Here is a 21,517-nt window from a genome sequence, read left to right as displayed (position 1 = left end):
TATGTTTGCTTCAACAGTCTGCCAGTTCTGTTTCTTCACTATCTCATTAACTCTCTCCCACTGATCACACTGACCTGTGACCATTGATGCTGCCCTTTTCGGTATATGTTCAATATTCCCTGTTGGTCGTATTTGGTTGGGGCCCTACACACTTAAGCAGTATTCTAGAACTGGTCGCACAAGTGATTTGTAAACAATCTACTTTGTAGGCTCATTACTCTTCCCCAGTATTCTACCAAGAAACCATAGTCCACTACCTGCTTTACCCATGACTGAGCCTATGTGATCATTCCATTTCATATCCCTAAAAAGTGTTACACCCAGGTATTTGTATGAGTTTGCAGGTTCCAACAATGACTCATTGATATTATAGTCGTAGGATTTTCGTGAAGAGCTCTGTTTTACATTTCTGAACATTTAAAATAAGTTGCCAGTCTTTGTACCTCTTTTGAATATTTAAGCAGCTTCTTTCAGATAATACTTTGTTATAAATAACTGCAGCATCTGCGAAAAGTGTGAGGTTACTATTAATATTATCTGCAAGGTCTTTAATAAACAACATGAACACCAAGGGTTCCAACACATTTTCCTGAGGCACATCTGAAGTTACTTCTACATCTGATGATGACCTTCCATGCGAGATAAACTGTTGCATCTTCCCTATCAAAAATTCCTCATTGCAGTCACAAATTTCACTTGGTACCCAATGTGATCGAACTTTTGATAATAAGCGTAGGTGTGGCACTGAGTCAAATGCTTTTTGAAAATCGAGAAATACTGTTATTGTGGGATAGGGCATGTCACTATACCCAGAAACCTTTTGTGTTTATTTGTTGAACTTCATGCATTATTATTTTAGTAGCGTTAGTAACTTTAGTAGTGTCATCAAACTATCTGCTCACTTCAGTTGACTTTTAACTTTGACATTTGACTACACTGCTCCTATACTGCAGGTGCACTTGTTATATTCACTGTTGGCTGCAGGAGGTATTTATTTCATAGTTGCAGTTTTGGCCTTAAAGCTGAAATTGAAATTAAGAAACAAATAATTTATACAGTCATTGGTGAACTATGATGTTCTTTAAAAAATTCTACAAGAATTGAACCCCAGCCATGAGAAGTTAAACAGTGTTTACTTTTATGTTTTGTGCTGATCGTTTTGTATTTTTCCTGGAATCTTGTTTCAGTTGTGACAAGGTAACTTGGCTTGAGGAAAGAAACTTCTGGATATTTGAAGGATTGGCATTTGCTACTGGATTTGTCTCTACAACTGTTGTGTATGTAAGGCAGAAAATACTAGATCATCGAATGCTACGCCGAATTCAAAGGCAATTGGCAAGTGGAGTTTGAATAGACAGATTAATTTGGTACGTACTCTGCTAATTGTAAACACTTCAAAGGCAGCAAGCTATGTATTGTGTGAGAGGTGGAAGCTAACAACAAATTACTGTTTTAGAAATTTTGAAATGCTGAATAGAACATAATTTCTGTAATTTTTGGGTCACATAATCTGAAAGTGAAGCTTAAATTTCTTGATTGGCTCTCATTTTTGAGAGTGTGGTTCTTATTGTATGTATCATACGAGAAAACATGAAAATACATGAAAAATTATCAGCTGCCTGATGAGGTCATTGAGCTCCCCTTTTGTCATTTATGACTGTAGGAGGACTAAATTTTCTGTTTAGCATTTATTAAGGCTGAAAAGAAACTTTTCTGAAGATTCAGATTGGACATTATTTGTAATGAGGTGCGAGGTGGGTGACAGTGTGTATATTAGGATATACAAGTCTTGTTCTTCTTTATAGGTATTCCTTTGTGGATATAAGTAATTCATTAGTGTGGTCAGTGTCATCAGCAGGCCAAATGACATCCATCTACACATTGAGGTTGGATTAATTTGTAGTACAGCATACATGTAGTGTATATTTTTTGCCCTGGTCGCCTATCTTAAGGCCAGAACACCAGAATAAAGCCCTTTTTTTAAAACAAAAGATGTAATTTAACATTTCCTGGAACAAAATAGTATTTAACTGCAAATATGAGAGACCTTAGCTGCATTATTAACAAATCAATGGGCTGTTTTTACAAACTTGTTAATACTAGATTGCCAACTGCAAGTATGCCACAAGACAGTTATCATTAAATGACTCAAAAAATTTGAAAATACAGCTCTTCCATTGTAGCAGCTCTTAAGAACTGAAGAATCTTATCTAACCACAACACTGCTGATCATGTTCTAAACACATGCAGATCATGTACCTTGTTGTGTGATGATATTAGACACGTTCAGACAGTGCTGGCATACTGCTTAGATGTGGAGTCCAATATTTATCAGAAAATTGTAGTTATAGATAATTGCTGCAAAAAAAAAAAAAAAAAAAAATAACCAGGACTAATATTTGAATTTAAATGTCATTTTTAAATTCAGTAACTGCAAATTAACAAAGTTAAATTTGTCTTGTTTTTGTAAGTTTTTTGTTATTGACATAATGTAAATGATAATTGTCATTGAATTGAAATGTGGAGTACATAAATTCAGAAAACATATCTATCATAAATTGTCAACACCTCAAAAGTTTTGACTAACAGTTAAGTTCAAACAATCTCCAACATTTACTCATTCGACAAGTGTGCTCTTTTGTTTATGCTTTGTTGTGAAAATTGAATAGGAGTTCTGAGTGTTGTACAGTGTGGCACATAAGTAGTGAAAGTTAGGTTAAAAGGGAGCAATCCTTACAAAATGTAAGACTAGAATAATAGAATTAAGGATCTAGCAATAATACTAGTTCATTAACAATTTTCATAGTGGATATTTTTCACAAAAGTCTTGTGATAAATTCTTCATACAGCTGAGAACAGAAAGAATGGCAAAAGAGTTGTCCAAACACTTCAAAACATCAACTTTTATTTGATTGAGAAAATATTTACTTGCAAACAAATTGAACAATATTTAGAAGGCAGTACATATGCCTGTTTACTTTATCCTTTGTGTATTCTTTTAGTGCCAAATAACATCAGAACTCTTTTCTCCTCCAATAGAGCTGACTTCAACATTTTCAGAGTGTTGTGAAAACAAAGTAAAGAATAAACTAAAGATCAAAAAGACCCAAAAGCACGTTATCCGTTCCTATAACACTAGTAAGCATGGAAAGAATTGGTTAACTTACAGTGTTAGCAGGGGAAGGCCACTGTCTAGTGCCTTTGTGGTGCAGTGTTCAGTGTATTCATTTGTAATTATGTGCTCAGCACAATTACTTAATCATTGATGATGTAAACTTAGCAAACTGTTTTGTGCATCATAAGTCTCATAGACTTTCTTTTTTGCTATACTACTTTTGATGGTTTTTACGTACTTTAAACAAATATTAAATAGTTTTATATGACACAGTCAAGTTTAATTGTAGCTTTATTATTCATTTATTGCTCTTAAATACTCTGGATGATCACCTTGTTGCAATGAATTATATTGATTTAACAACACAGGTCAATAAGGTGTGTAGGCTGTAAGCAACTACGTAAAAATTCATATTTGACCATTCACCATTATATAGATGACTAATAACCAAGTGAAAAAGGGTAAGTTGGTACAAATATAATTTAATTGCTCAGATTGACTAACATACCTACTATACTTCACGATGGCTCGATCAACTCTGACTTAATGAGTAAACTAACAGTAATTGTGCCCTTGGAATGATAGCTGCTGACTGACTGTGGCTTTGTGCGTGATGACTGTTTAAAGACACACATTGGACATTTATTATAAGATGTTAAAAAATAAAAGTTTTTTGAAATTACTGCAAAAGTTTTGATATGGATGTAAAAGTAAAATTATTATCATTATTATTATCCTTATCATCATCGTTATGCTTATTTTAGTATTCTGTGACTTATTGTTATTTTTCTTCTCGCTTTCCAGTACAATGTTAAGTTTGAATTATAATCACTTAATGTTTCAGTTTGGTAAATGAACTACGTTTATGATTGAACCAGTCAGACAGAAAAAATAAAAATACCCTTTAACACATAAGGCAGAGAGACTGTTTCGCTTAACTATTGGATGGATGTCCTTAAATTTATACAAATAAGTGTGATTCATAAGGCTGAAGTTATGGTGCACACTCCAATCAGCAAAAGTGTACCAAGAATTTTCTGAAACTCATATTTTCTAAAGGCATTTCACAATCTAACATATTATGCTAGGAAAGGTTTAAATTTTTGGAAACAGAAGAGATGGGACTAAAAGACAATAATGATGAAATTGTTGAAAGAATTACAGTTTGCGATTCAAACATTTTAGATGCTGACAGTTTTGAATAAGAGTAACTTTTGAATTATGCAGTTTACAGAAAAAATTTGCTGTTCTTTAGAAAGATTGGAATAAAGACTATCAAGTAAGGTTTATCAATCTAAAAGCAGACAGTTATTAGCAGGGTCAAATTTTGAAATGCAGATGGTTTTAGTGAAGTGTAAATGTAGAATATTTCTCTAAGTAAAATGTTTCTACCTGAACTGTCTATGCTTGTATTGTATTTGAACTTTCTCTAGCTGAACTATCTATGCTTGTTATATTTGAACTTTTCTTTTCATATATAGAAACGCCATGTCTTTCTGTGTCCAGTTGTTTTTTATTTGCTGTGCTCACATAGTTACAGTATGCTTGTGCAGAATTACTGCTTTGTGTGTTGTGTTAATAAACATGTGTTAGCATCCTAACTATTTCAAGGATTACCATTACTTGACACTTGACCTCTAATCTTTTCCTCTCCAGTTAATTTGTGGTTGGGCTGTAGTGAATCCCATTGTGACAAATCCTTGTTGATCTCATAAATTCAGTTGATGTCTCATAAATCTGTGTATTTTCTGATTCAATCCCTAAAATATCCTGGGATCCATTTTCATCCCATTCTACTGCTGGTTCTGGGAACAGATGAATAGAATTCATCTTCAGTTTCATGTTGCTAAGTATTCTTCCAGATGCTGCATTGGTATTGATGCCTTTTGATAGTTCCATAAGGCAGTTCCATGATGTACAGCATATTTCCCAGCTGTTTGATTACACTACTAATGATCTCAGTGATCGAAGTAACAATCTCTCTGAGAAGTGTTTCGCGTACACTTGATCACCAGCCTGGAACTTTGTACTAATCTTGTCTTTATGCCCTCTTTAGATGGAAGATATTATCTTAAGCTAATGGCTGTGAAGTAGTTCAGAAAGTGATTTTCCAGTTATTGGTTTTGGAGTTGTGCGGTAAATGCATTTTCTGTAGGGCATGTTGTCTCCTCCCCAGTTGGCCTTTTTCATAACTTCCTTGAAAGTCCTGACAAATGTTTCTGCTTCACCATTTGAAGATGGATGAAATGGAACTGTAGTCAGGTGTTCTATCAGTTTTAGTGTTAAATCTTTGGTCATGGTTTCTCGAATTTTTCAGTGATCAACTGAAAATGAATTGATCTGTTTATTACTTTCTTCATCAATTTGCAAGCAGGGTTCTTCAGACAAAGCAAATTTTTCATCCGAACCAATAGACAGTCTTGTTTTTCTGTGGACCTGTATCTGAATTTCATAGTTATATCCCATCAGTGTGATTGCCCAGCTTTGTAGTCTCTGAATTGTCATTACTGGCAGCTGTTTGCTTGGATGGAATATTGAAACCAGATACTTGTGATCTATGACCAGTTGAAATCTTTTTCCGCACAAATATAGTGAAATTTCTTGACCCATAAATCATCGATAGTGCTTCCTTTACAGTCTGATTGTATCTGGCCTGATGTTCATTTAAAGTCTTGGAGGGAAAGGCAATGGGCTTTTCTGATCTATGCGAGCACCTGTGAAGCAATACTACTGTGATTCCACACGAAGGTACATCAGTGGATAATACCACAGTTTGATTTGGGGCAGGGTGCATCAACTTAGTTTCCATGATAATTTCCTTCCTGTGCTTCAGGAATGCTGCCTCTTCTTGCTTGGTCCGTTTGAACTGTGCAATCTCTCTCCCCCCCCCCCCCCCCCCCCCCCCTCCCCCTCCCTTTCCGATGTTGATGTAGTGGTCCAATGATTTCAGCAAATCCCTAGATGAATTTGTCATAGTAATTTACTTTTCCTGTGAAATATTGTAGTTCCTGGATATTCTTTGGATGCGGCACCTTGTTTATTGCTTCCACACTAGCTTCAGATGGTTGGATTCCACTTGCACCAGTGATGTGATCTTAGGTGTTCTACTTTGTTTTTCAAGAGTTCACACTTATTTCTGTTGTACCTGAGACCATTTTTTCCCAATCATGTGAAAAGCATCTTCAAATTCTTCCCATGATCATCCATATTTGTGACTGTGACAATTATGTATTGGCCAATAAGTGGCACATCCATGCATGGTACTTGTGATTTGTTCCGCAAATTGTTGGGACATTAGGCAGGAGCACTTACTATGTCAAATGGTAAACTTTGATATTCAGACAGTTCAAATGGAATATTGGCAACTGTTATCTTTTTGGATTCATCCAGTTCCAATTGGAGATACGCATACTATAATTCTGTTTTTGTAAGACATTTGCCATTTCTGATTTTTTGAAAGAGCTCTTTAGGTCTTGGACTGTGCATTGCTCTATTTCCAGTTGTCACTTTAAAATCTCCACAGATTCTTACTGATCCACTTTGCTAGCATACTGCTACAATTGGTGTAGCCCATTGAACTTCACTGGATTTCAGATTCCTTCTTTGGCCAGTCTTTCAATTTCTTCTTAAACTTAATCCACCGCAGCAGGTGGTACTGGTCTTGGATTGGAAAAAAATTGGTGTGACTTCTTTCTTCAATATCAGAACTGCTTTGTAGGTTTTGCAGGTGCCTAAGCCATACTGGAAAAGAGAGCCATGATCCTGGCACATTTTCTTCTACACTTCTTTAAAGCTATTTTGATCCACTGTGTTTGCCATCAGTGACGTATCAGCAGATTGTAAATTATGTACTAAATAAAAAAGTTTTGAAAACTAGAGCTTGTGTATGAATCTGGAGATTTCACATATTCAAAGCACATAATTATGTATGGAATAGTAGATGGGAAGGAAAAAAGAGATATTTAAGGAGTGAGATTTCAGCAAGTGGATGTATTCCACCTTGCTATGTTTCAACATCACTGACCCACTCGTGACATGATAAGCAGCCGATTTATACACTTACCCCACAAGTTTCAGCTTTGGCTAGAAAATCACCCATGTCAAATAAAATTTAATCACAAAATTAATGTTAATGTGTACGTGGGCAGGGAGAAGGAGGAGTGAAGGTTGTTACATAGGCCTCATGACGATAGGGTGCAGGAGGTCGAGCAGTCAGGATTAGAGAGTGGGCATCCAGGGCTGCTGTTAAATGACAAAACAGGAAATTAGGCACAATAAAGAGAATGTATTCCAATGTACAGTGTACAAGGGGCATGCCTAGAGTCGGAAGTTACCAGGTTTAGGCCAGTCTAGGAGGTCGAACAATTAATTGAAATGGGCAATGGAAGGGGAAGCAGTTCATGTTAACTTACATTGGTGGCCGATCGTGAAAAGCAGAGCCAGAGGCTCTGCCTTCCAAAAGGACATCTCATCTGCTCGAGGTCCGGATTACAAAAGAGAGAAGCAACTGTGTTCGGCTCCGCAGAACACTCCAGCATCCACACACATGATCAGTATCCCACACACGCTATTGGCCTAAACTAGTGGTGTGAATTCACTAGCAGTTTCAGCAGAGGGCTCGAGGCACCTCTTGTCAGCAGCTTTAACTGGACAGAACTGCCTCGGTTTTGAAAGACAAGCGGCTTGTGTCACATAGGCACGGTGTAAGTTACTTGGGGAGAACACTTGTAAAGATTTGACTGGGCCTTTGAAATAAATTTTTTAAACCAATTCCCTAAAATATTACTTGACATGGCTGCCACCATGTACATTAACTTTATTTCTTTTTTACTGAAGAAGACATTTCTAGGACAAGGTTAATAATAGCACACTTTATGGTTTTGTATTTGTATGAAGTTGTCAGTGAAGGCAGATACTTAACCAAAGGGCTTTGCAGCAGGACTTTGCAGCTACTCGTGTGGATAAATTTTTTCCTTGCTCAGCTACACAGTGATCAGCCAGAACATTATGAAGCCATTTACTATCAGTATAAACCTGTACAGGTGATAGTAGCATCACCTTGCCAGGAATGACTGCTAATCAGAAATACTCATGGTACATGTAGCATCATTGAGCTTACTGTCCATGTGTAAAATGTGGAAGGTGTGCAATCTATCTGAGTTTGACAGAGGGCAGATTGTGATGGTCCAGAGGCTCGGCATGAGCATTTTGGAAACTGCACATCTTGTCGGGTGTTCAAGGTGTGCTCCGGTGAGTGTCTTCAAGACTGGTGAACAAAGGTGAAACCACATCCAGACATCTTGGGGTTGGGTAACCACCCCTCATTACACATGTCGGATTACGTATGCAGGGCAGACTGGTAAAACAGGACAGGACTGTTGCAGAACTAACATTAGACTTTAATGCTGGGCAGAGTACAAGTGTGTCTAAACACACAGTCCATTGATCAGTTCTAGCGCTGAGCCTCAGTAGCTGATGAAATGGGCATGTGATCATCAGCAGTGGACATAGGTGCAATGGCCAAGTGCTAGGGCAGACGAGCTGGTGGCGGCTCCATTATACTCGGGGAAACGTTCATGTGGGCATCCGTGGGTCCAGTGGAGCTCATGCAAGGCACCATCATGGCAAGGAGTACTGTACACAGTGGCAGTTCACATACACCCTTTCATGATGACCTTGTTTCCTAAAGGTAATGATGTGCTGACACCCACCTTCCCCCCCTCCCCCACCGCTCCAACTCGCCAGACCTGAACCCAATCAGACACATCTGGGATTTGATTGAATGTGGCGCCAGAGCTCATCACCCCCTCTCCTGGAATTTATTGGAATTAGGTGTCTTGTGTGTGCAGATCTTGTGCCAGCTCCTTCCTGTGACCTACCAAGGCTTCATTTCTTCCATACCATCACATGTCACCACTGTTATCTGTGCCAAAGGTGGACATATCAGCTATTATGTAGATGGTCAACATGTTCAGCCCCTTAAGTGCACATACAGCATAGTAATGATCAATGCCTTCCTGCACCTGCAGTACGATGCTCCAGTGTATAATAATTACAGAATACAAATTTTTTCGGTCCAAATTTTAACTGATTACCTTTTATATTCATGAAAGACGGAATAACTTGTTTAGCTGCCCTCTTGGATGGAGCAGAGGTGACTGAGGTTCAAATTTTTAAATGTTATGAGATGTCCAGCTCCCTACAGAAACTATAGGACAGAGTTCTTAATGAATTATCTGGATGGCTAGGTCATAATTTTTTGTTTGTTACCATTCACCCTCACATTCCTGAAATTTGCTTTTAAACATCAGTTAACAGCTTTACATTCTGTATGCTTGGGTGGACAAAAGCGAGACTGTTTGAACCTCTTTCATGTCTGAATATTTTAACAACATTCCTAATAGCCATGTTGTTGAGTGCTTCCAGCGCATAGTAGTAGTACTCCACATGAGGCTGGTGAATAACCCCCATTCAGCTGTGTAGTATATTGTTTTTGGAAGAATTCTTTGCATGAAAGGTGTTTCAAAGAATTGTACTCCATCAAGTATTTGCAGTGTCGAATTATAGTTTGCTGATATGCATAATCTTCTTTTTCCAGTTGTATGGAGGCTTTTTGTGTTCTGGTGGTTCTATCAAGTGTGAAATGAATGAACTGGGCTACCATTAAGATTCACAGGAAATATGGTTTTGTTCTCACTTTGAAAATGAAAAGAACCTGCAGCAGGCAGTAAAATATCAATTTTTGTCAAGTCCAGAGTGGTTTACTTTCTAAAATGGTTTTGAAAATCACTTTGTTACACACCAGGCATTTATAGAAAAAAATAAAACTGTTTTAACTTTGGGGGACTTACATGTAAAAACAGATTTGGTTAAGTTAGATGCATGAATTAGCTTTGTTTACGTATCATCCTAGGTGATCTGATTTGAGAGATTTCTTCATTTGGGGATATGCCAGAGAGACTGTTTGTGAACTTCCACATCTACGAATACTAGTAGAGCATTGAATGCATCGATGCTGCTTTGATGACAATTAGGGACAGAGATGTTTCATAGAGTATGAACCAGACTCAGCTGCTGGTTGGAAATGTTCATTGGAATACAGATGAAATGTTTATATCATACCAAATGTAAACTTAGAGCAGGGTGTACATGCTCTGAGGGAACCAGGGAAACCACGCAAATTTTTTCATCTGGGAAAACCACAGGAATTTTTCATTGTTTTAGTTTTCAGTTAAATTTTTGTAATTTTGACCGGTAAGAACTAATACTTTAACAAAGAATTTTGCTTTTACCCACAACTGCAGCTATAAAATATAAGCAATAGAATTAACATGAAAATAAAACTTTGGTTGCAAAGAAAATGTGCAATTTACAACAACAAAACACAGTGCACACACAAGTGTTTGCTGACAGCAAAATGCATTGAAGACTTTAGGACAATGACTATGCAAACTTTGCAACAATAAACTTTTTTTAATGAGCATGATGTCACAACTATTTACATTTGTGAAGGGCCCCACACACGAGCAACCCTTTTGCAACAGTCCATTGCATGGGTGACCAGTCGCTTCATAGATTGTGTGTAAGTGGGCAAATCACACCAATCAGTTGCTGATAGCTGGTCACGTGAAAATCCCAGGCAAGCTGATGGATCACATGCAATTCGTGTATGCACTATGTCTACCTGGCTGGTTAGCAGTGGTGTGTGGCAATATTGCAGTGACTCATTTCTCTGTTTATGAAGCGTGGTTGTGAATATTTGTTTTGTTTCACTTTGCCCACATTGAGTAAGGAATTTATGTTGGAATTTAAAAGTTACCTGTGGGCCACGAACTGCCCTGAGAAGTGAAGTAGTGAAGTGGAAGCTGATGATACCATTTATGTTAAGAAGTAACACAAAATACACCCTCTGAGTTTGCAAAAATTAGCATTCTAAAGCTTATACTATAGAAATAGAATTGATGAGAAGTTCACAGTTATGATACAGTGGGCTCCCTATTACAGTTCTAATTTATTTTATGAAATAATTACATGCATTATTGAAGTTTCTAACTTGTAAACAGAATGACATATGTACCTACTGTAATGTTAAGAGGGCATTTCAGTTTAAATGTTCAGAGCAAGTCTATTACACAGTTATACTCAAATCCCATTTCATACAATCTAGCTCTCCTAATACAGTTCATAACGAGCTTTATGATAATCAGTATGCTGCTGTTGACATAATCTCTATATACACATGGAGTAAATTGTGTAAATACTTGTAGTAAATTGTAAGGCTATTGAATAAAAAGGAATTGAGGACTAATAAATGTAAAACGAATTGTATTGGGACACTAGAAAGATGTACACAACCCATTTGGCATCAGTGAAAAATGTAATTTATTCTGTAATCCCAAGAAGTGTTTCAAAAAAAGTTTAATACATTATAATGTTTATTTATTTAATATTTATGTTTGAGAAGTATTATTGGGGATAGGGAAATCAGATGCAACTGCTGTTAAACATAACACTTCATTTTCCATAGCAGAACTTCATGATACAGTGACGTTCATAATGCTGATTGAAAATGCTTGGGGCCGGCCGTGGTGGCCGAGCGGTTATAGGCGCTTCAGCCCGGAACCGCGCTGCTGCTACGGTCGCAGGTTCGAATCCTGCCTCGGGCATGGATGTGTGTGATGTCCTTAGGTTAGTTAGGTTTAAGTAGTTCTAAGTTCTAGGGGACTGATGACCTAAGATGTTAAGTCCCATAGTGCTCAGAGCCATTTGAACCATTTTTTTTAAATGCTTGGCAAATTGCTCATGTGTGGAATATCAAGGCAAGTGATACCGCATTCGAGGGATGACTGCTATCTGTCGCTTGTATGTTGGGCTCTTAACAGGTTGCAGGAAAATATTGCAAATGATGGTTTGAGAAGCGGTACGTTCAAAGTAAGTTTTGTTTTAGGTAAAATTAATTAAGTTACATGTGAGAATGTGCGATGATCTCAAATCATGGAGCGTTTGATTCTTATTCAAAACTTAACACTTTGAGGACCAGCCACATATAAGAATTTCCTATCGAGAAGACTAGCCTTTTTTCCATTATTCAAAATTTTACTGACACATTTGTGTTTCACATATTTAAAGGGAAAATATGTATTAGCTTTTCTTGTAGCTACACTGTTATATATGAGGGTTGGAACTTAAATAGTGGCAACTAATTATTTACAGATTGTACAAAATAGATACGTGTTTCAAAGTTTTACTGACCTTCAGAGTAGTCACCAGCATTGTGTATAACCCATTGCCAGTGATGTGGAAGTTGTAGGATACTCTTAGCAGTGCCAGTTGTGTTGACAGTTCGAGCAACACGGTCTATTGCCCAACGAATTTGTAGCAGTTCTGAAGCGAATGACGTGAAGTGTTTCCTTCAGTTTAGAAATAGAGTTGAACTTACGAGGGCTTAAGTCAGGGGAGTGCAGTAGGTGGTATAGCACTTATCAGCCCCATCAGTCAAACAAATCAGTAACAGCTTACACTGTACGTGCTTGAGCATTGTCCTGCAAAATGACGGTCAGGTCCTGCAGAAAGTGTCATCACCTCTGTCTCTAAGCTGGTTGTAGGCTGTGTTCCAAAAATGAACAGCATAGAAGTGATGACGCTTTCTGCAGGACCTTTAAATATTTATAGCTGTGATTTATTTTATACCACTGGTGGGCACATCACAAACTGTCAGCTGATGAATGGTCATCACTGCCAGTTTGTGTGGAATTAACATCACATTCTGCTTCACTTTCTGATCTGCTAAATTCAGTTTCAAACGCAGGATCACTATAGCCATCCACTTTCAGAAGTGCTGCTTAAACAACAATACAGGACAGATGCTGAAAGTGGGCATTTTGCTGTCATATATCCAAAGCTGCACATAGAATAGGTAATACTGACCGACAACCACATCAACGCAAAACATAATGGCAAGGATACAAATGCAGGACTGGATGCACTCTAGCACTGACACAAACATAAGTAATGACAAGTGAGGTTTTATTTTTTCAGAGGTTTCTTCTTATGTTGCCATAAGTTTAAGTTTATATTGAGGGAGAGGGAGAGAGAACTTGACAGTATGTTATGAGATTAATCCTCAGTTGGTACTAGTACATTTTCTGTTGCTTTTCACTTCTTCCACCTCTGGCAGTGATTTGTTAATTTGAATAATTTCGAGTTGAGGACAACTTTACTTGTTGAAGTATACCAAGATTGTAGAAAGGCTACAGATTAGGCTGTTTAAGTGTAAAATATGTGCTGCTCTACTTCACTATCATTTTTAAAATAAAACATTTTTGCTTATAGTAAAATTTGTCCAGATGTAAATAACATTAAATTCTTTTTTAACGTATGAAATTTCCTGTTCTTTATTTCTGGAAACTAATACCAATAGCAGGTATGTTCATAAATTTCAGAACTATGTAAATTTTTATTTTATTTTCACAGAAATGGATGGACTGTATGTAGAAGTAGCAGAGGAGCCCGGAAGTTCAGCTAATGTGCTAGCACCACTGGAAACTGCTGTATGCCTCTTTGCTGTGGATTACCTGCAGTTGCACAATGAAGTGTCAGTGGCATTTATAGTGAAGAAGACTAATGATCATGAACCACTCCTCATTGACATATCAAAATTACAGTATTGTGTAGTCAGTGAGCCTCCACCTACCTCTAAGCTGTGTCGCTTACCACTCATACTAACTGTTTCTGGCAGAATTTGTGTGGCAGGTCTATGCAGTGTTTTGCGCCAACTTGTTAAGATGTGCCCTGCCAGTTCTGGAGCACAACAGCTATTAGGTTTTCGTCAGGGCTGCCTTGTAGCTTCAGCTGAGTCTTCACTTTGGACACGCTTCTGTGAAGTGGATATGGTTTGTACTGTTAAGCATATTCTTAGTTCCAAACTGCAGGCAGGAGAAGTAATGCTTCCTCTTGATTTGGCACGTTTTGAGATTCACATGAGCCAACCTGTTCGTATTCACAATATTGGGAAGCAAAAAAATGATGCACTTAAGTGTAACCTGGCAAATGTGATAGAACACACATTTTCCGAAGGACCAAACATGACACTTGCGGACATCATGTTGCTGCCATGCATCCACATTTTATTTCAAGCACTTAATGTGGTTTATCTTAAGCAGCACATTCCCTTAATGATAAAATGGTATGAGAATATGCTGCTGCAGAATGGTGTGAGGGAAGCGCTCTCTGTTATTAAAGACGTTACAAGTAGAGTGTCTGATTACTCGTATATCAGTTACGTTCTTCCTCAGGTGGAAGAATACAGCCTTTACAAAAGTGATCCTAAACGTTACAAACCAAAGAGCAGGATATTTACACATCAAACGGAAGTTGAAGAGTCACTGAGAATAGTTTCACAGTTGGGAATATTCCCTCGTAAAGCACAGATGCCATTTGGAAATGAAGTACCATTTGACTGGTCATGCCTCCCATACAGATCACTGCCTGAAGGTGGCAATATTCCACCATCAAGAATGCTGAGGAAGAAACAGCAGTTGGAAAATTTAGCTAAAGCCGTTTTAAAAATTGCAGAACCTGGATTCACTATAGTTGATTTCTGTTCAGGCACTGGACATTTGGGTATAATACTTGCTTATATGCTTCCACGTTGCCGCATAGTCCTGTTAGAAAATAAGGAGGAGTCTTTGAATCGTGCCTGGGAAAAAGTCTCTCTCTTAGGATTGTCAAATATTGATCTTTGTCAAACAAATCTAGATTACTTTGATGCATCATTTGATATTGGTGTATCCCTGCATGCATGTGGTGTAGCAACAGATTTAGTAATTCAGTGCTGTATTACTCAGAAGGCTGCATTTGTATGTTGTCCGTGTTGTTATGGAGGTGTCCAAGATAATCATGTCTTGAGTTATCCTCGCAGTAAAGAATTTCGCAATTCAAGCTTGAATGTTCATGATTATTTAGTATTAGGCCATTGTGCAGACCAGACACATGGATCTGAAAATGCTAAGACAGTTCAGGGACATATGTGCATGTATGTTATAGATACTGACCGTTGTCTTTATGCCAAAGAACATGGCTATACTGCACACATAGGAAAGTTGATACCAGAAACATGTACTCCAAAAAACAATCTTATAGTTGGAATTCCTCCAGGAAGGAAATATCTTTGTAATGCATTTAGTTAACATACTACCATGTTTACCTTTAAGAAATGGAACAAGTATTGTTTCAGGAAATATAAATAAATTTTATGATTTTTATGTTCGTTTTTAGACCAACAATAAAAACTGTAATTTTGATAATTATTGTATTAACAATTATTGTTTTTATGTAAGTATTGTGTGTGTGTTAATAATGAAATTATTTATATTTTTAACCTTTTTGGTTTCCTGCATTCATTTTCTCAAGAGCTTTGTCTAGTTCTCACAATTTGCCCCTCACTGTAAAGAAACTGCCTACCTTAAAGTAGTAAAGCAGACAAATAGTGAAGAACTTCTTTATGCTTGTTATATCAACGGAAACAAGGAAGACATCATTGCAGAGTTGTTTAAGAAAATATTGCAAGGAGACCTGACGCCTTAACTGCTAATGTATAAGTAATTCTCTATTCTCTCTTCATAATTTTTCAACATTTTTTTTGGAAGTATGCAGCATTTTTTACCAATTCTTATATGTATTTTGTCTTTACAGGCACTAGCCGTCAAAAAAGTATCAGGTATCAAACTTCAACAAAAAGCGCGCGCACACACACACACACACACACACACACACACACACACACACACAGAGAGAGAGAGAGAGAGATCTGCACTGTCTTGCTTCAAGTCTTTTGTATCTTAAATACTCTAGAACTTCTTCTGTCCTCACCAGCTGCAAGAGGGCGGGGGTTCAGACCAGAGCAGAGCAGATGGTTAGCTGCTGCCTTATCTGGATCTTCTTAGAATTCAGACAGTCTGGTATCACTCTGTCTTTGTTAGTATGTCCCTTCTTGTAGCATATGTGCCTATCGATAAAGAAAACACTGACAAGCTGATATGACATGTTAAAACATAAGGGGGATAACTCTCTTGGCAACGTACTAGAGGGAGATGTAGAGGGCTACACTGTAGGAGAAGGCAAAGACCAGAATACAAACAACAAATAATTGAGGATGTAGGGTGTGAGTGCTTAATAAGTTGAAGAGGCTGGCTTACGAGAGGAATTCATTGTGTGCCGTATCAAACTGTTTAGAAGACTGATGCCTCAAAAAAGGTAATAGGTGTGACAAGATATCTAGAAAACAATATTAAATGTCTTTCATGGAAACTACTTGGAAGCCCATTGATGTGGAAATATCAGATGGCTGTACATACTGTTCTTATTTGGGCTGCCCGTATTGAACTAGTATGTGTTCATAACTAAGCAGTAGCAACAATGGTTTCTGAAGTGCAAATGGCAGCTAAAACAACTACAAAGATTTACATGTTCAGTAGTAATGATGGAGGCTGTAATGTCACATCTGAAGGAAAAACAAAACTTTTAACTGTAGGCGTTAACATGTAGAGGGACTGTTCCTCGGGTTCTGAAGAATGCGTGACCGAGCATTGGATAGATATGTACCCAGTAGAACAGTTAATGATGGTGTGGACGCTCCAAGGTATAAAATCTCCTTAAAGAACCCTCTAAAGAAGCAGCAACTGCTGCTCAATAAGTGTAAATCACTGACAGGGCCAGAGGTAGAGTATTGACAAAAGAACCATCTTGGGCTAACAGGACAACGCGTCAGGCCTTGCATGACTTCTGTAGTAGAATTTTATCAAGAAACCTTTCACAAAATGTGAAGACCTTCTGCTCATATGTAAAGGCCATCCATGAGATTAATGCTAGTATCCAGACATTCATGGATGACACAGGAACTGAAATTGATGGTAGTGAAGCAAATAGAGAAATATTACGGTATATTGATAATTTTTGCTTATGGACCATCTGACAGCAACTGAATAAAACACAATTTTAGTGCCATACGCGTTTCGCCTTTATTTTCTGCAGGGCATCATCAGTGGCAGGTTGCGTGGACAATTTTGTACATATTACGCTCCTGTTGCATTTTTGGTGTTGTTGTTGTTCTTCTTATGAATGCCAATTTGTGATTTTTTTCCCACATTCCACAGCACTATGAACTGAACACTTGGTTCAATGTTTCAATGAGGAGGACAGGACTACAAAAGTTGAAGATGTCAAATAGAGAAAGGCTGAACATTTTCAAATGTTCCTATAAAAAGGAGGACTCTGCAATTATTGCTCCAGTTTGTCACACAATTTGTGATTTAGTTCTCTCCTCTTTTAACCATAATCTTCCATAGGTCCCCAAACAAAATGTTGTGGTCGATATTTGGAAGAAAGCATAAGTCAGCATTGTTTTACAAGAAGGGTAACACAGAACTATGGGTGACTTTGTTAACCTCTGTGCATTGTAGAATCTTAGAACATATTATGAGACATACAGTAATGAGGTACCTCAAACAGTACAACCACCTCTATGCCCTCCAGCAGGGATAGGGATTTTGAAAATAGTGATAATCTGAACCCAACTTTTACTTTTTCAAATGACGTCCTAAAAGCCTTAGATCAGGGCTCTCAGTTAAATGCCAAACTAAGTACCTATTGACAAAATTCTCACAGAACCTTAGTTCAGTGGATTATTTGATAATGCTGTCCTAATAGCTGGTTGCTTGGCATTTCAATTCGATGTTCTCAAAATCGAAAGAGCGATCTTCATCTGCACTAGGCTCTGCCACTCCTGATTTCGTGTGTCCTAGTCATACATACATAATGTGTTCCTCGCAGTGTTTTGAATTAACAGTGTTGCATTTGCCCCTTGTATTGACGGGCACATCAAGGAAAGTTACTCATCTTAGGCAGTGGATGAAAGTCAGTTTTGATGTTGCATTTTCTGAGCAGCCTCGAAATTTTGGCTAAGAGTGGCCCCAAGTAAGGAAGGAAAGCGACTCTCTTGTCTCCTTCCTCCTCTTCCCAGTTTTTCTTTTCTTGAATATCCTTCTAATCTGAACCTCATTACCCATTTTTTCATAATACCTCCTTTGTGTGTTGTAGCTGAGCTGGCAGGCTTTCTTTTGTCGTGGGGGATGTGCACCTTATGTTCCAGGATGGTTAACACTGTCCGCCTGTGTGCTGGACGTGACAGCTCATTACTAGCTGGTACAAATATATGTTTGCCCTCTACCATTCATTCATTATCCTCTACTTCCATAGTGGTTGCAGTGCTTTGATGGATGCTGTCAGTGTGGTCCAGAAGTTCATCCCACACCTGTCTGCTTGTTCCCACACTACAGATGTATGATGATCGACATAGTGGATAGGCAGACCATGTGGCAGGCAGGTGATAAATTAAGTTCTTGATCATCTTAACAGCATCATTGGTGTGTAAATAGGTGAAAAATTGCACATTTACCCTTCAGGCGTTTCTATGACGTGACTGGCCCTAGGAGGAAAAAAATTTCCTGAAAAAGTGCAGCATGTTGTCACCTACTGTAATCTAAATGTAAATAAAGTAATATTTTCGTAAATTATTTGCTTGAAATGCATTGTAAAAATGTGGATGATAAATATCTAGTCAGTTGTCTTCACACATCAATGGCAACAATTTGGAAAAGCTGTGTTGGAGTCTCACAGTGTATCAATCTTTCAATCGTTGATACATTGGTTTTGACGTTTGTCACAAGACTTCATATTTTCTTGATCCCTTTTTGACACATTATCCAAAATCATGTGTTCTTATAGTTCATCTATAGAGTATTTTGTACCAAAATGAACATAGATAGTATGAATTTATTTTATCAATGAGATGGACAGGGAGAGACAATTCCCACTAGGCTGAAGCCACATTTGTCTCTGGAAAAGTATATCCTGACACTTCGAATAATGTAGGAGGAATTCTAAAAGGAAGTTACATATTATTTTGGCAGGCCGGGTAGCTCTTGTATACTGTACTCGAAGTGACATTGATACATGACACTGTTTTTCAACCCGATCACCAAGTCTATTTAAAAAACGGTCGAAACATTCTACCAGTCTTTCAGTACCTCGACGATAGAAATCCTCTCCTTTGTCATGTAACTATTTGAGAATAGCTGTATGAATGTTCTCATTCCTGGAAAATGTGTGATTGCTGCAAATCAGATCTTCGATTGCCTGGACTTTGTGTGGCCTTGGTCAAATGGTTGGCACCATTTCACCACGGGTGGACACAACATTACATTTGGTGCATGTATCACCAGAATTTCAATGTGAATCTGTGTGCAGTTGTGACTTTCTGCCCACAGGAATTGCACTGTCCCACATAATTCAACTCTGGAGTAAGTTCCCATTTGCTGCACCATTTAATACGTACACTGTGAGGCATCTGTTGATCCTATGGCAGCAGAATGTCAGTTGGGGACACAGAACATGTTCTCTCGTCTGACAGTAACAATTCTGTTACTTCCATCACACGTCTCACTTACAGACCACGAGAATGTCATTTGCTTTTTCCTCGTGCTATATACGAATGGAGTAAGACAATGTGGTTTAGACCAGACCACAGAAGGGAAATTTCATTTTCTGTTTTTTTGAAGACACCTATGAAGCACAGAGGTGCCCCTATCTAGGGATTGGATGGTTGCATTCGAAGCTCCTGCAATACTGATTTTATTCTACATATAAACATGGGCAACAGGTTCATTTTACTTGAGTGACAGACTTCTATGCGCTTCAGACTCACTCGTTTAATTGGGCCCTCCTGTAAATTAAATTGAAATTAGGGTGAAATTGTAAATGATTATGCAAATCCTAAACCTCGGAAAGTACATTTTCTATACATGGTTTAGTTATTTTTAAAATTCAAAGACTATTTATATGTTTTAGTGTTGTATATGTGATAATACACACAGACAAAAAAAGTGAAGCACCCAAAAATTATAAAGTCTTCATTTATAACTGCTACAGTTGTGTTCACAGCATCCAGCAGTTATTCTAAATGGTGAAGGATGTAATAAGTGGAGTTTCATCTTGTAGCATCTTCAGTGAGCGTTTTTTGTTATTAATACCAAGCCATTCTGAGCTGCAGTTAGTTTTCTAGCACGTGGTATATACTTTATCCGTGCCTGCAGAAACTGCGTTTGTTTTGCAGATAATAATGAGTTCGAGCTATTTGATAATTGAAAGAGGCTGGAAATCTATGATGCATCACTTTAAAAGAATTAACTGCACTTGATGTAATCTGTGAATTGATGGTTTATTTACTGGATGCCCTCTCTCCACATATTTTTCACGTTTTTTACAGCTGTTCTGAAGCATATTGGTTAATAACAACTAGCACATTAGGTTACCTTCCATTAGGAATGTGGGTGCACTCAGCAACTGTGATACGATACACAAATGATAGAACAGTAATCAGTCGGCCTTTTTTGCAGGTTTTATTTGGCAAATCTAGATATCCGTTAGTGCCTACCCATTATCAATGAATTATTTCATAGTAGCAATGCATGTCAGTTCCCTGTTGTTCAGGTGTCTGTCACAGTTCTTTCAACTCCCTGCAAAAAAAGGACGACTGATTGCTGTGATGCATCATTTGTAAATTATCACATTGTTCGTTTCGTCTCTTAATGAAAAAATGTTCCCGTAAGAGGGGAAAGTATTACTTATTGATGACAACAAACCCACCGGGTGCGCCTCCCACCGCCCCCCCCTCCCCCCCACACACACCTGAATGTAAAGTTACTATAGTTACCTTGCTACACTCTGCCGCATTTTTACAGTAAGTGAGAACACGGCTATTCGAAAGAGTACATAACAATCACTCTATGAATTGTGAACGAGACACATCTTATGCAGCGGAATTCGGTACAACTTGTTAGAGCGCGGAATGGTTGAAAATGCTTCAGAAGGAATCGAACTCGACCCCAACACGATTACTTATCGGTACGTAACCGACAGCGAGCTGCAGCTCTGAGGCTGCCTATCACAGTGAAAATGGCACCAATGTTATTGATTGGTTGGTTGATTGGGGGAGGGGACCAAACTGGAGGTCATTGGTCCCAGTGGATTAGGGAAGGATGCAGAGGGAAGTGGGTCGTGCCTTTCCAAACGAACCATCCCAGCATTTGCCTGAAACGATTCAGGAAAATCACGGAACACTAAATTAGGATGGCCGGATGCGGGTTTGTACCGTCACCCTCCCGAATGCGAGGCCAGTGTGCTAATCTCTGCGCTACCTCGCTCGCTAAAAAACGGAACAGGGAAAACCATTACAATACAAAGCGAAACGTTTCATGAGCTAACCAGAAACGAGGCAAATGGAGAAAACTTAAAATATTATTGGAGAATCATACTCTGTTAAAATTTTAATTGGGTACATCATAG

At 38.1% G+C, this 21,517-nt stretch overlaps 1 protein-coding gene across 2 annotated transcripts in view; it reads left to right on the top strand.

Annotated features, from left to right (window-relative positions):
* LOC126184514 (glutathione S-transferase C-terminal domain-containing protein homolog) overlaps positions 1-15,494 on the top strand; it is a 49,043-nt gene extending 33,549 nt beyond the window's left edge. Inside the window, exons 4-5 of one of the 2 annotated variants that reach the window (XM_049926919.1) lie at positions 1,188-1,367; positions 13,589-13,724. In XM_049926919.1, the coding sequence (XP_049782876.1) occupies positions 1,188-1,350 (163 nt within the window). In that variant the 3' untranslated portion in view covers positions 1,351-1,367; positions 13,589-13,724. Of the gene's footprint in view, positions 1-1,187; positions 1,368-13,588 lie in introns of those variants that run through there. The other variant, XM_049926911.1, reaches the window with a different exon arrangement.
* Positions 15,495-21,517: the final 6,023 nt, after the last annotated feature.

The sequence above is a fragment of the Schistocerca cancellata genome, chromosome 1 (genome assembly GCF_023864275.1).
Source record: "Schistocerca cancellata isolate TAMUIC-IGC-003103 chromosome 1, iqSchCanc2.1, whole genome shotgun sequence".
Lineage (NCBI taxonomy): Eukaryota > Metazoa > Arthropoda > Insecta > Orthoptera > Acrididae > Schistocerca > Schistocerca cancellata.
Note: the sequence above shows the minus strand (reverse complement) of the source record. Positions and strands in the feature narration are given on the sequence as shown.